This window comes from Saccoglossus kowalevskii, chromosome 19, assembly GCF_978046115.1.
Source record: "Saccoglossus kowalevskii chromosome 19, keSacKowa6.1, whole genome shotgun sequence".
In the NCBI taxonomy this organism is placed as follows: domain Eukaryota; kingdom Metazoa; phylum Hemichordata; class Enteropneusta; family Harrimaniidae; genus Saccoglossus; species Saccoglossus kowalevskii.
Window position 1 is genome coordinate 18324467 of NC_140659.1, and position 17265 is coordinate 18341731.

The 17265-nt window shown below is 33.1% G+C and overlaps 1 protein-coding gene across 2 annotated transcripts in view; it reads right to left on the minus strand.

Annotated features, from left to right (window-relative positions):
• The window catches only part of LOC102803819 (uncharacterized), a 55300-nt gene that overhangs the window by 26466 nt on the left and 11569 nt on the right, over positions 1–17265 (minus strand). For both annotated transcript variants that reach the window (XM_085493547.1, XM_085493546.1), the window contains one exon: positions 9087–9171. In XM_085493547.1, the coding sequence (XP_085349673.1) occupies positions 9087–9163 (77 nt within the window). In that variant the 5' untranslated portion in view covers positions 9164–9171. The remainder of the gene's footprint in view (positions 1–9086; positions 9172–17265) is intronic.

Here is a 17265-nt window from a genome sequence, read left to right on the forward strand (position 1 = left end):
TTTCACACATAATGCAAGATTTCACAGGGAAGAGAAACATAGTTGAACTCTGGTGACCTTGCCCTTTGTTATATAATATAATTCCCTTTATCATAGTTTGTTTCAATATAAATATGCATTGTCATAATTAATTTTGAATACAAACAAGTTTTGGGGTTGAACCAACAGTGGGGAATCAGTCTACCGAATGTCCTTAAAAGATGTAAATATCTTACAAAAACATTGGTGCCTTATTTGTTTAATTATTTTAAGGAACATAATTTCCAGCTTTATTGAAAGTAATTGAGATATTTTAGAATAAAAACAAATGTCTCATTGCAAAAAAAAAGTGCTGCATTTAGATGTGAATAGATTCATAAAACATGCAAGATAACAGAAAAATTTAGCTGGCTTTAGTTCAAGTATTTTGTACAGGTGTCTGTCAAAAATGAATGATTCACTGAGACAAATATGAACTGCCTCATTGTGTGACTACTGTATTATATGAAAAGTAAAAAAAAAACACCCTTTATGAATAGCTATCATGTTGCAAGCTCTGCTTTGTATGCAAATCAACTTAAATAGTTGGTGTCCAGTGGAGGGAGAAGTCAACAGTATTGTTGCCTCCTGAAAAACTACATCTTCAAACACTGCAATCTCTGAAGTGCGTTTTTAAACTAGTATTATGAAAACTCTATCATTCTGTTCTAATAGCTGAAACATATTCCTGTGAGTTTTCATTTGTCAAATGAACTGTTTGTCAAATACAGAATACATATATTTTAGAATAATTTTCTTTTTAAAATGTGGATGAAATGTTTTGCTTTTAATGTATTTTTTATGTATTGTTTTTGATTTGATAACTTTGAACTAAACAGATTTTCTATTAGCTTCAGATCTTGATCAAAGTTTGACACCCAGTTCATAGCAGTGCTTATATTGATTTTCTGACATCTTGTTTTCTGTAAAGATTTTATTGGTAGGTTTGCAAATGTGTATCAGACTGTGCAATCTCTCCATGAGTTGGTTTTGAAACCCAGTATGGGATTCTGAGATACATTACCAAGGATATTATTACAAGATAAATCATTTGCTTCATTGAACACATACAACAATGCATATTTCCACTGAGATCAGTGACCTTTGATGTGTATCACCAGTGATCAGTCAAGTAGAAATAGTCAAAATATTTTATCAGATTTTCTCAATTTTTGCATGATATTTTCATACAGGACATCTGTTGTTCAAACTCAGGGAAGACTTTATACTGATGAATAAGGTGACCAAGTTTGATAAAGTTTGGAATAGAATTAGTAAAGTTATTATGCACACAATAACAATTATTAACGACGACGATGACGACAACGACAACGACGACGACAACGCCGGACAAAATTTTTCCCTTAATATACCTTTCCCTTCCATCTTTGATGGCACGGGCAAGGTAAAAATGCTAAGACCTCAATGATATGGGGAAATCACAGTCACTGTGAATACAAGTTCAGGTTCCCATTTTTTTTTTATTTCCCTCATTTTCACATTCACCATGTGCTCACCAATTTCAATACTAATAGGTGAATATATTGTTACCAGTTAGCAGCAATAATAGTAAATAATATAGATACTTTTTATTACATACAAGTTCAATGCAACATTTTTATGGTACATAAAATTTGGATATGTTTCAACCAGCAACATATAAAAACTATCAAACTCAAAAAAAAAAACTAAATCGTGTAATAATTGGTATGCATGTTCAATTATATAAATTTGTTAAAATAAAAATCATGAATTTTTCTGGGCTGTGAAAATTTCAGACTTTCTGAAAATTTTGTTCATGAAGATGATAGGTTGAAATTGAACAATTTACAGCATGCAGTTATTTGACCAATTAATGAAAAACAAGTAATTGTCAATGACACGTCCCCGTTCCGTTCATATTTGAGTGACATATACATTCAAAGCAGATCATGACCAAAATGCACCTGCATATGTACAACACATTGTGCTAAATCTGAACAAAATCCATCCATGCATGACTGAGATCCGGTTCTGGAATTGTGAAAATACGTGATTTTGATGCATTTTTGGCCTTAAAATGGCCATCATTCCGCTATTGTTAAGCAGATCATGAAACAAATGCACATATCTATTTGTGACATGATGTACCATGTGTGTGTGAAGTTTGAACTTGATCAATACAGACATGTCTTGGATACGGATCCAGAACTGAATTCTTTAACAAAATGGCCGCCAGTCGGCCATTTCGAACTTGATCCGAAAAAAAAAAGACGTGCATCAAGGTCCTATTATGTTTAATGTATGTACCAAATTTGAACAAAATCCATCCATGCATAACTGAGATACAGGTCCGGAATGGTGAAAATGTGCGATTTCAATGCATTTTCGACCTTAAAGCGGCCCCCATTTGGCTATCGTTAATGAGATCATGAAACAAATGCACTTACATATTTGTGACATGATGTACCTTGTGTGTGTGAAGTTTGAACTCGATCAATCCAAGCATGTCTCAGATACGGATCCAGAACTGAATTCTTTAAAACAAAATGGCCGCCAGTCGGCCATTTCGATCCCGATCCAAAAAAAAAAAATGACGTGCATCAAGGTCCTATTATGTTTAATGTATGTACCAAATTTGAACAAAATCCGTCCATGCATAACTGAGATCCGGGTCCGGAATGGTGAAAATGTGCGATTTTGATGCATTTTCGGCCTTAAAATGGCCGCTATTCGGCTATTGTTAATCGGATCATGATAAAAATGCATGTGCATATGTCCCATATAATGTGTGATGTATGAGTGAAGTTTGAACTTAATTGATCCATGCATGTTCGAGATACAGGTGATCACGGACGCACGGACGGACGGACGGACGCACACAGGGCAAAACATAAGTCCCCGTTTTCGGACTGCGTCCGAACGGGGACTAATTAACGAATACAAATTCCAGTCTTATTTAATAATAAAATTTCTTACAAATTCCATGAGTATGAAGAAGATGGAAACTATACATACAATTCTGAATTGGTGATTTTGATAGAATCAGTATTCTGAACACTGCAATATGGCCTCTGATATTTCACTACCCTCAGGTACTTGAGATTTTATAGTGTGTAGGTGGAAAATTTGACATATTTTGGTTGAAAAAGAAAATCCCCTGTTAGTTCCACACTTCCTATCTAGAGGAAATAAACACTGATAAGTGTATTGATGACATAGTCCCTGTTGTATCATTCACAATATTTACTATAAAGGCATGCCTCACCTTTGAACTATCATTCTAGACAGGGATTTAATACTGCATTTTATGAGCCAAAAATATTTTCACCCCCCCGAGGCAAATCATTGTTACCATGGAAACAAACTCAACAGAGTCTCCTTTGCATATTTTTGTACATGATACAACTATAATGGTACATCAGAAAAACATTACATATTTTCTAGTTCTGTGACTTCCTAACTTGTCTTGGCAGTTTACGTATTCATAATACTGTTCATCTATCATTATAGTTTCAATGAGTCACTCATGGTACATCACTTCAGTCCCCGAGATGCTTCAATATAAGTACACCACATTGAAGTAGAGGGACTTGAGTGTACGTGACCCCTTTTTGCAAATTCTTATTTCATCCCTAAGGAATGATGTACTGAATATGAAATGTTGACTACAATATCACTCAGTGTTTCAAGTGACCAAGTTGGTGATGCATATGGATCGGTTGTTGTACTCAAATGAACGTGTGAAGAGTCAGGTGATTATGTATAACAACAGGACAAACAAATAGTGATAATATTTTGTACCGGGGGTACCGTTTAATTTTTTTGCTGCCAGGAATTTTTATTTGCTGATTTTGTGAGGAAAAAAAAAATTTCTGAAATTTGCTGTGTGTTTTAGGATTCCTGAGAAATGTTCACTGCTACAAACCTTGCGAAAATTTGTCTCATGAAATGAGAGCAGTTAACAGTCTAGAAAGAAATGAAAAAAATATACCGGTAATTTGTTTCCTGACTTTGAATGGATTTATAATAGAGCGTGTTAATGTTGATATTAATTATAAACTCATGCAGGAACAACAAAATTCTAGTGAATGACAATTTTGATTATCTTTTCATGGCATCTCTTTATTACTACCGGTACCTTATACTAAAATGGATATTTAGAGTACTGGTTAGAATTACAATATACCAAGATTATTTACTTTTGAGATATAATTTTTGGCATGTGTTGTTTCTTGCATATTTCAGCCTTGTCTTTCTGAACTCTGTTTAGTAATTCAGACTTCCCAGATTGCATAAAAACGGATAGTTTCACGATTTTAACTTGGAAAATCATTTGCTGAGGGACGGCCGCTTAGGTATGTGCACTCTAACTTGCAGCGTTAGGCAATCAAACAAAAATGATGTTGTACTAAAGTACATAAAGTCTATACTTTTTCATACAATAAACAGTTTTCACCTCGCTTATTAGGACTCAAAAGCGAGTAATTTCCGTTTCCCTCAAGAGTAAATGCTCAGTCCCGCACTTGCCGATAACGTTTTGATTCCAATTAACATAGCTATTGACAAGGAAATTCAAAAAATGAGCATTAAACAATGTTTTGACCATTTTAACTATTTTCAATTATCCTTGACTTTTTCCATGCCAGAGAGAATTACATCACAAAGAATTGTTCCCCGAAAGTCTGTAATAAAAATGAATCAATGTACTTCATGAAAATTCACAACCTTGTTTCCCGAATTCTTGCCAATATTTTGACTAGGTCGCAATTATCGTAGCTATCGCTGAGGTAAATAGTTTTTTACCTTACCTTTACTTATAAATAACGCATCATATTTTAGGCTTCGACCTTTTTTTGGTCGGAAAGGCAAAGGTGATACGACTCAAATTTTCAAGAACATAAGTCGTTCTTTTGTTTCAAGTTTGTTGTATATCAAAACATGGCGTTACAGTGATAGGGAAAAACGCATCATTATGGCAAAGAAAATTATTGATTACTTTTGTTCAGGTTATATAATAAATTCTCTAATTAAAATTTAATTTTTGTCAGTGTACCTGTATGTATTAAAATACCGGGGGGGGGTATGTACACATTATATCTAATTGGTGGTGGGAATTGTCAAGCCAGTTTATAAAATTGTGAACAAATATTTTCGTAAATAACACTGACTGCAAAATACGCCCTCCAGAAGTGTCACCGATGGCATATTTTATATTGCAAGTTCTTTTAATTTTACTTTAGTTGTATTGCAATACATTAGTAATAATTAAATGGAGTGGGTCGTCCAAGGCAATGATAACAACACACGCGAAGAACGCAAAGGCTCATGACGCATGTTTGTAAACAATGACATGCTATTGCCATAATGCGTAGTTGACGACTCCCTCGCTTTGAAATATATTATTATACATTTCTATATTTTATTGCTAAGAATGAAGTATACATTCGTTTTATACCATAATTTCTTATCTATATTGGAAAATTGTTCTGGGGATTATTAAAGTCAATAAACAATATTGAACTATCCTTCAGCAACATCAATAAGAGTATGCCACTAAAGCAGTATGACAAGAATGCATGATGCAAAGCCCATTCTATAAATGGTCAAAAGTTTCTTGGTTTAAGAAACTAGGGGGCAATATCAAAGCATGGGTCTTATTTAAGAACTCCTAGGGGGCATTATCAACATGGGTCTTATTTAGGAACTCCTAGGGGGCATTATCAACATGGGTCTTATTTAGGAACTCCTAGGGGGCATTATCAACATGGATCTTATTTAGGAACTCCTAGGGGGCAATATTAAAGCATGGGCCTTACCCGGTGATTAGGAACTCCTGCCAGAGCAACTGGACAAAAAAAAAAGGGCAGCTAATTAACAGCTAAGGATGGTATTCCCAGAATAGCGCCAGTTGTTAAAGACATATAAAACTTTAATTCTCAACAACGATGAAAGGACCAGTTACTGCGGCAAAGCACTATATACTCCTCACGAAAGCTACACGCTATGAAATCCACTTATCGCAAAAGCCACTCGACGATCATCATGAGCTATTAGTTTTTTTTAATAAAATTAGGCAAATTTAGCTCTGGAAGCCTAACATCACAAAAGAGCGATCAAGTTATTTCCTGACAGATTGTCATTCACAATAGTGTCTGCTGGAAATGTAAAGTTTACTGATTTTCACTGAGTTGCCGCCCACTCACATGTTATCCCTAGACAGCAGAATGATTGTAAATTATTTAGTTGTTTTTATATGCAGCTACCGGTAATAGGTTAGAGGTCTAAAAAATTTGGTGACAAAGCATGGTTTATTTCTTGATTACACGCCCAGATCTGGAATGAAGGTTACAGTTCCAGTCATCACATATGGTAATCTGCTACTTGTTGAAAAAAGGCAGGAATGACAGTTTTATGTTCATTCCAATTAGATGCAATATTCCCAACACAATTTAGCAGTATGTATTTTTTTTTTCACTGTTAAATGGCAGCCAGAGTCAAAACTGTAATCTTCCTAATGTTGGGTAGACACGCTAACCAGTAGGCCGCATATCAGGTTTTTCAATGACATCACTTGGCATAAAATATCAGTGTTTTTTGATTTATACTAATAATGTACACAATTTATAAGCTGATGAAATTATCTACAGTCTATTATTATACATCAGCAAAACCGATAGAAAAGTTGCATCTACAACCATAAGGTATGTACACATGTATCTGTCCTCAATGCAACTTTTCCTTTTACTGTAAAATACTTTATTTTCACTGGAATTAATTTTCGCTGAAATGACTTTTTATGTGTGTTATATGGAATTTATTTTCACTGATTTTTGGCAAGTTGAATGTAAAAGATAGGAAAAAAGGTATATTCGCTGGATTTTATTTTCACTGAATCATTCCAAGCGAAAATAAAGTATTCTACAGTATATATCAACATTGAACATGTTCTAGGTTATTGACATCACATTCGAACACTTTCTTAACGCAGAGCTATAGTGTCTTAATATAAACAAGCAGCCTCTCGGCTGAGATAGCTCCGCTGTTAGCAATGCACATTTCAATTAAAGAACAGAAGATATCATTAGAAAATGAACAATATGCATAGTATCAATGCAATGGGACTTGCTGTTTTCAACAAGAATTCAAAAATATCATTTTTGACCATAAATGATTGTGGTTTTTAACAAGAAGAAAATATCACTTTTTACCAAAAATGACAAAAATATTCACCAAAATTAGAGAATTGAAGATATCATCATGAAATGAACAAATTTGAGAGTGGTCCATATGTAGTATCTAGAGAGGTTTACCCAAGGTACATATACACCAAGTATCAAAGCATTCAGGCTTGTAGTTTTCAACAAGAAGTCGAAAAAGTAAAACATTGACACGGACGACGGACACTGGACGACGACGGACAATCACTCATATGATAAGCTACGCTCAACAAAGTCGACTCATCATTGAACGCACAACGAAAAATATTTTTCGTAGGCATTTTTAGTTGATTGCTCTCACTAAATTATTTCTACAAACCGAGAAAAGATTTTATAATAATAAGTTTATCATGAGAACAGCGCAAACCAGTACAGGGTCACATGACAGACTTTGCTACATAGCCGTAAAAACGTTCACTGTACTGCATGTCTTTGTGCATAATTCACGTTTTTTTAGTAATATTCGCACATTACAAATTTGTTATTTGCATGTTCTCTGCACATGATCTGCAGAACTCCACATGGCATCATTTGTTGAACAGTTAATGAGTATCAATATAAAATTAATTCAGCAGATTACATGTTGCAAATATAAAAGCTATATTTTATCAGATCAAAAATATAAATTGAGGTGTTTGAATCTTATACATGCATGTATGCACATCGCAGGGTTCCCATGGTGCATCTCACTTTATGAAGTAAACTATTACTCCCTGTTAAAAAATAAAACACTTTATTATTTGCTCTATATTAGTATGACGTCTGACTTTTTTTTTTACTCACAATAAACTAGACTTTCATATAACTATAATAAAAAAATTTGCATATTACAAAGAAGCATGAATAAGAATTTTCACATTTTCTGTTTCTGGAGAACATAATAAAATTATTTAGCGCTGCTTGATTCTCACAGATGACGTGAAGCATAGAAAAGCTTCGATGCTGAGCCGATCTGTAGTTTTGTGTACAGGAAACAATTTTCTATTCTCTGTATAAATAAAAGTCTCCAATGATGTTAGTAAATTGATGTATACATTACATCAAAACTAACTCAATATGGTACTAATAGATGTACAAGCATGCCACGGAAAGACATCAACGTGGCTAAAGGTAATCTGACAGTATTGAGTTTATTCTTTATGTTTTAAGCCTATCAATGTAGGTGATGACATCATCAATCTTTGTTTCAGTGCAAATGATGTCATTCTTTAACGCGTTTCTGAGCAAATGATATCATCTCTTTCTTTTTTTGTGTTTCTGTGGAAGTGATGTCATCATTATTTGTGTTTCTGTGGAAGTGATGTCATCATTATTTGCATTTCTGTGGAAGTGATGTCATCATTCTTTGTGTTTCTGTGATGTCATCATACTTTGCATTTCTGTGGAAGTGATGTCATCATTCTTTGTGTTTCATAAAAAGAAGATGTGCAGATCGGAAGTGAAATGCACCATGGTAGTACCACCATGCAATGGTAGCACTTAAATTTAGATATAAATTCTTTTCTAACTAAAGTATATATTTTCAAAATACACATACACACATACTGTAAAAGGATTTAATTCTCACTTTGATTTTTGGATCATAATCACTGGGGTTTTAAAATTGACAGATTTGTCAGTGAAATAATAATAATACTAGTATATTTCCTGGAAATAAATATTGATGAAAACACCATTAAAATTGACAGGTTTAACTGATTTGACAACAACTACATGCAATCCAGTAAGGAGATGTCATTTTTTGCCGTTTTATTTTTGTTGATTTAAACTTTGAGCAAAAATAACAAAAATAGATTAAAGGAAAACAAAGAATTTCACTGTAAGCGAATTTCATTTCTGTCAGTTAAAAAATAAATTGAATTAACTCACTCTGATATGGAATCCAATTTAATGTCAGATCCTTTAAGTACTGGTGTGTCTTCACTTGGTGCGTCTTTCTCATCCATTTTGAATTCTACAAGAAAACGTCAAATTTTATTAGATCCCCTAACACATAAATTCTATGCAATCAAGGCCATTTAGCTTTCTCAAAAACCTGTCCATATCGTATCTATGGAGTCAAAGCATTTAACCTTTTTCCCCACCATACTTTCTCTGCACTTTTTTCTTATATACTGTAAAAGGATTTATTATTCACTGGGTTTTAATTTTGCTTATTTCCCTGACTGGAAAATGCGCTAAAATAAAACCCATTGAATATGTGAAATTAAGCATAGAACACATTATCTAAAAGATAAAACCGTGAATTTAAAACCCATTGAATATGCCTGAAATGCTAAATCAGCGAAATTTAAACCCAGTGAAAATTAGTCATTTTACAGTACTTAAATATTTTTGGTAAAAAACCCAAATTTTGGAGCCAACAGACAAAATTTGAATAATTTTTAGTTTTAACTCAAAAAAATTGGCTATTTTTGTCCTAATCTTCTGAAGGAAAGTGCAGACTATAAACAGTACTATTTTATGAATTTGTGGTGAAAAGGTTAAACAAGACAGAATTTGATCAAAATCAAAGAACCCTATCAACAAACAAGCTGCTCTCTGATTGGTCTGAATGTTAGGTGTTAGGGTTGGGTGGCCAATCAGGTACATCGACTCTAGAAATCTACCTCAGCTTAGGACATCAGACTGTGTATTAATAATTAATACTATATTTTTTGTTGTGGTTGTGTACATTATATCTAAAATACTTAAGTAGTATTAGCAATAATATACCTCATGACCATATAATAGCCAATCAGACTTAGGCACTTGCAAAATGCATAAATTGTATAATTCTGTGAATTAAAAAGTACATACAAAAGCACATATTTTACACAAAAGTAAAAATTGTTATTTTTACACATTTGATTATGTTACAAAAGATGAAGAAACAGAATTGAGAGAAAATCAACCTATGAAAATGTCATGTTTTGTTTTTCTTAGGGCATTTAACATTGTTTCCTATTGAAAAGATAAATCTCAAAAGTTTTCTCGGTGACATATGGTGAAAAAAAGATGTATCTTACAAGGTATTTTTTAATGTCTAGAAGTAAAAATTAACAATATTTTTAGTGGGTTTTTGGCAAAGAAATGTATATTCATTGTGGTGTATATAAGCTGATGGTAAAATGACATTTAATATATATTATTTTTTACGGTAGAGATGCAGTTTACCTGACAGGTATTTTAATTAGTTAATTAGGAAACCAAGATGACCTCCCTTGTCCACAAAACTATATGTTTTCGGAAAGCTTATTTTATAAATTTTAAAATTTTGTTAAAATTAACACCCTGGCTAGTTGTCTGTACGATTGTTGTAACACTGTTCAACCAAAAACAATGCCCCGACGGCGTTTTGAAGATAAACACATTGTCAATCATTTGTGAAAATTTCAAAACAAAAGGTCAAAGCGTCTAGGAGCTATTTTTTTTTTAAGTTCTGGGATGTGCACTAAAAAGAAGCTGAGATAATTGCGAATTTGCATAACAATTCACTCAGTAAGAAGTTTGCTAATGCTCATAATTAAAATGGCTGTAACAGTTCCAAATTTAAATGTATTTTAGTTTTGTTAAAAGTTAAATATAGTACATAATATGGAGATCCCGTCATTTCTTTTTTTCACCATGTTTTTTTTTTATTATTTATGTACATCCTTGCTAAATCTTGCTAAGCATTCAAAAGAGATAATTTTGTACCTGTTATCTGTATTTTAAAATCGTTTTTTGAGTATGTTCCACTATTCACAATTCTACAAAATTTTAAGTCTATAGCCAAGACCTTTTGGATAATAAAAAGCAAAAAAAAAAAATTTCACTCCCAAGTGCCCACAAACCTGCATCTCTACCTTAAATTAGTGTTTTTTTCAACCAAAAAAATTTACTAATACTAACTTGATTAATTTTGTCCCTGCTGAGGTATGTAATGGCAATCTTGAGCTTCAACCTGAGCTTGCTCAGAGTCAACCTGAGCTTGCTCAGAGTCAACCTGACATCCATCCCTGAGCTGTAAACAATTTCCCAAGCTCAAGTTGGAGCTCAAAATTGCCATTACATACTATACGCACAAGTAGCATTCTACCTTGATAGTACATGTACACCAAGATGCTACAAAATTTACATACTGTCCTCACACATGTATCCCTATTTTAATAGTGATGTTATTCGACAGAGAAAGATAATTTCACTGTAATTTATCTTGAACTGCCTGGGAGTTTACTTTGTGAAATTTGATCCGTGATTCACTTTGGTTGACAATTTTATGACCTGTGTCAGTTTGGTCCAAAATAAACACAATATGTAAAGCCAATGACTTTAAAGAGAAGAATACAGAATGATGTATAATGAGCATTTTTAAGATAAGAGAATATGACTAGCATGATATACAAGATGAAGATTCCATATGTTAATCCCAAGCATCACAAAACACAAATAAAAACAGCGTTAGAAAAAACATTTTTATCTGTTAACATCAATGTGTATATAAAACGAATGTAATAGTAAATGAAAAAGTCAGTATTACAATTCAAGAAAATTGAAATGTAAGAATTGTGAATTAAATGACCTTAATTGTATTTTTGTCACTTCTTTTCATTACATACGTTTTTACCATGTGAATATAATAACTTTTTGGTATACCATCAGAGGGCGCAGTATGGTAAATAAAATAAAATATTAAAAATACAAATCATAAACAAGTCATTGTCAATGACATAGCCCAAGTCTTTTAGTGACTTTGTCAAACGATGAAAAGCATAGTCAGATTATGTTTAAATATTGGAATAGTATTTTGCATATTAGGTACCGTAACTACAAATGTGCATGAAACAAGTATAAAGACCAAGTTTGAATGAAAAAAAAATGTTGTGCATCAGTAACCCATTATGACTGATGTCAATGCCAAGTTTGAATGAAATCGGTTGAAGCATGTCCGAGAAACGGTTGATGACATGTCCAAATGTTGATTTTTGGCGTTTTGCGGGACAAAATGACCGCTAGTCGGTCAAAGGTCAACCAAATAAAAAATAAATTGATGTGCACATGTCTGCCATTATGACTCGTCTTTGTATCAGCTTTGAAGAAAACCTGTCCAGGCGTCTCTGAGAAATGACGATAGACGCACACACGGATATACACACAGACCCCAAAACATAAGTCCCGTTTCGAACTACAGAACTAAGTGAAAAGTTGATGTAATACAAATTCAGGCGACAAATTGAATTATACTACTCATCATTTAACAGACATATTAAAAACAAGTTTTCGTGATGTTTAACTTAACGTTCTGAGAGTAATGGCATAACGGTTTTAAATGATGACTATTTTCTCAGAATAACTCTTATATCCATTGAGTACTAATTTGTTGTAGTCAAATCTGAATTCAAATCACCATTGGCGGCACGGAAATGGTTATAGCGGGAACCCAATGATCCAGTACACACTTTATAGTATGTTAGTTAAGTCTTTCTAACAAAAACACACCATCTGTCAATGTCTGAATCTAAATCCGTATCACAATATTAAAATGGTATATTATTCATGCGTTTGAAGTTTTGAATACCATAAAAAAGAGAAATATTATCCGTGTTTAATTTTCACAGATTTGATGTTGCTAGGATTACTAGGTTTATAGATTCTTGGTTTGTGAAGGAAACAATGCATTCTATGGGAGAATTTGCATATTCACTGGGTTTTGAATTTAGCGCATTCAGCAAATTAAGGGAAAATAAAATCCAGCAAATAATTAAGCACAATACAGTATAAGACAGTATTGGTGAGTGAAAAAAAAAAGAAAAATGTAGCACCATAATTCTGTCATGAATCAAAAATTGTAACTTTTTTACCAAAATTAGAGCGTGGATATTTTCTTTAATTTTGATAAAATTCTAGTAACATGCCATTTTTTTAAACTAAACTAATCACAGAAAATACACAGCACTTTTACAGAACAAGATAGAAAACAGGCGAATAGAAAGGTTGGTAACCATAGTAACACTCACAGTACTCAAGGTTTTTAAAAGAATGCATAACCGCAAATAAATATACATCACGATGATTTCTACCTCATCCATTTATTTCTTCAAGCTTTTTTTACAAAATTGTTCATTCCCATCACAACATTAACAGGTAAGAAAGTGACCTGTTATTATAAAGGTTATTGCATCGCCAGAGAATTAAAAATTGATTTCTCTGCTGTCACCTACTTATCCTGAATATGTCGCCACATGGTGCGTATATGTACTCTGATTTGAACAATGTACCGGTATATTTATTTGTCATACCTCTGATACAGGACAAATTTAATTGTATTATTTCACAAAGAAATAACATAAGGTAGCCGGTACCCGACTGGAGATTACGAGCTTCGCAAAGGTCGAATATATTTGTAGACAAAGTCAAATTAAATTAAATTGTCAACAACAAAATTTCAGAATTTTTACTCTCAAAATGTGTAAGCCATTTTTTTCTTCATGAAAAAATAAAAGAAAAAGTAAAAAAAAAAAAATGTTATCCTGTAATTTTAAGTGAAGATTGTGGTGAAAATGTTAAACAAATTCGAAAAAAAAGTCCATGATAATTTTCATCTTCTAAATTACAACTTATTCTGTTTTTTCAGCTGAAAAAAAAAATATTTCTGTTGTGCAACATTCAAAATTAACAAACTCAATAGTTCCCATTTTAAAATTTCAACCACACAGCAACTACAAATATGATTACCAATGAAGCGTATATTTCTAAAAGCGGAAATTTCTCCTCCATAACTTGTAGGATGTATTGATGCGGAGGATTATCTCCGGAGCCGCCTTGGATCAAGTGCCAATTTACTGCTTCAACAACAGTCGAAAATCATTAATAATTTGTGAACCGACTTAGTACGTGCTTTCAGCACGACCGCATGGTATTTACAGGTATCTGCAGATGTAGCTACAAAATGTAATAAATACGGACAACAATGTTTTGTCTTTCATTTCTAGCAGTTAGTGTTTATAACTAAATTAGTGAGAATACAGAATACAATTTTTTTTGTATTTGTATATAAAGTGATTTTGCACTTGTCAGGGGGAGTCTGAAACTAAATTTTTTTTTTTTTTTTCAAATCAAATTACATTTTATTTAAAGTGTGGTGGTTGACGCGCAGCGTGTGTTCGGATTTCATGTAAATAAACAATGTTTTTTACACACATTGTATACGTCGCTATGAGTGCCATATTGAACAGGCCGCGGCGTGACGACTGCCGCCCTTTCAAGTGCAAGGTTTTTTATTGAATTAATTTTCAGTTTATTTTTTTACTTGATTAAAAAGTCCATGCGAAACACAAGACAGATTAGTCGTTTCAGCAACAACAAAAATACAATTCCATGGTGCAATCCTCGAGATTGAGGAGCTTGGGTTTAAGTTCAAATATAACCACTGAACTTACTGACTGGATGATAAAAAAGATTAATTAGGGTCAAATAATATAAAAAATTAAGATCAGCAAAATTGCAAGCATTTAGTTGTAATGTTTTGAATGAAATGTAGTAATTTAACTCAAAATCAGACAAGATAAATAATGAAATCAATATCCAGTACTTGACGATGATTTCAGTAATTAGGAATCTACCATTTTATCTGCAGGGGTTTGGGCTAGGCAAAAATTTGGAGAGAAATTCTGAAAATAAAGTGTGATCAATACAATAAATAAATACAGAGTAGCATTTATGCCCCTCTTGATCAGTACCCCCAAAGTGTCAACACAACCAATAAAGAAAGAATTACCCCCCCCCCCCGAGTCAATATTATTGTTGATGGTTGACAAACAAGTTCAGATGGCTTATTATGTTGTAGCATTTAGTATTTTGTTACAAGGTAGCGAGGCAACTGACAACTGTCATCCACATGTTAAACTCTTTCCAATATTATATTCCCAAGTGAAAAGTGAACCATTACTAATCTACATAAATTCTTCATAAAAAGTAGTGACAAAAATACAATTAAGATAATTTTAGTCACATTTCTTCCATTTTAAGAAATGAAATTTTTAGTCTTAAAAGATTAAGATTTATTCCCTATATTTGGGAATATCTGGTTGTCTACATTTCACGATATAAGTGTGCTTCACTTTCAATTTCATTTAAGTCATATAATTTATAAATAAATATGTTGGTCACCAGTGTGCCCTCTAAGTCGATAAGACCTGCCAATGACGCACAGAGATTTACTGTGATGCAACTAATTACGCTAATGACGCTACAGAAAATCCTACATTGATCTTGAAAACAAATCTTTTTATAGTTACAAAATTTTATTAAAACAAAATTGACATTTTATAACAACATAAATGTAAAACTGAAAAAAAAATCAGAAGCTACAACATTTTCATATATAATTTTATGTTTTATATTAACCCTTATTCTGCCAGCCCCATGTACTTTTACATTGACTTGACCAGATAGGGGTTAAATTTTGGAAAGATATCGCGTAATGAGTGAAAGATGCATTTTGCTACAAATACGTCTACCACAACAATTGAATGATTTGATTTTGAACTTGTATTTCTCTTACATAGTTCAATGTCAAAATGCCCATCTTTCAGGGAGCTATATGGTGCAAGATATCTTTACTTCATGAAAATTGCCCATCATAAAATGTGTATAGCACATTATTAAAGTGGGGGAGTCGTCCCCTGCGTATGCGTCAGTTGGCCATCGCGTGTCGTTGTTTACAAACAAGGGTTTACCCTTTGCGTTTTTAGCACGTGTTGTTATCGTTGCTTGGGACTCAATTCCAGCGTGTGCGCAGGTGACGACCCTCTCGCTTTAAGTGTAGAAATGCCCAAAAAATAGTTTTGTGTTTGTCAAATGACCTTTGTTTATCCTGTTTTTATATCCAAGTTCACGCATAACACTGGATTTTGCAAAAAAAAAAAAGGTCTATTGAAAACAAATTGTCAGTCAAATATGCAAAAATAATTGGCTTCATTATATTTATAAAGTCCCAGTGAAATGAACACTGGAACAATGTTTCACGTTTGACCTTTACTTGCTACATTCACGAAATTAGTCTCTTGCGAATATGAAGCAGTTTTTAATAGCACTAATAAAGCGCAGGGAGGTTCATTTAATCACAGTCCCTCTATCCCCGGTCTGGAAACGCTTCGCAGTCTATTGTCGCGAGGCTGGTTGCGGGTAAATAAACCGTTCACACCTTGGACAATTAGCCACGAAGCTGAGCATACACTAACTTAAGCATTGCAATCACAAACTACAAACAGAACATACCATATTACCGTTATATATCAAAATACCAACATCAGAGAAAAAAACTACCCACATCACCAAAAGGTAAATGTACATATCTATTCACATTAAAAAAATATTATTGTTGAACGCAGTTTTCTTACTATAAAAGGGGCCAACCCACTGTCAATGCGTTGAATAAGTTCAGTAAATCAAAAACAAAATGACGCCTGTAAATAACTTCTCATTGGGGCAAAAAAAAAAGTCTGCCTACTCAATTTCTGGCAGTGCTAAAGAATTGATACTGCAGGATCTTATTCTTAGAGACATGATGTCACCAGCATTGTAAACTACATTTAAAATATATGCTTGGAAAAATATTGACACGAAAATTTGAATGGCAATGAATCGACAAGAGGTCATCTTTATTTTTAACGGAAAAAGTGATGCCTAAATACGATATGTATATTATATATGATATTATAAAACAAGCACAATAAACCGATCCGCCAACTACAACTAGGTTTAAGCTATCCAATAAATGAAAAAACATTGATCTTTTTAAGACGAATAGAAGAGGCCAGCCAGTGAAGGTCGTTAGAAATGTTCCAAGTTGCGATCCCTGACTGAGTACCTCAAATTTAAGTGCGATATTCACAGATAATAATGTCTGTATGCCACTATGGAAAGACTTGCCGACTAAAGAATTGTGTTGAGCTTCTAAATCTATATAAAGTATCAAAATATATGGGTTTTTTTTGGTTGTAAAATCTAGAATATGAAGGGAACAATGAATCAATCCTTTCAATAGAATGCTCTGCTATTAAGAGGCTATGCTTCGCGGAAAGCC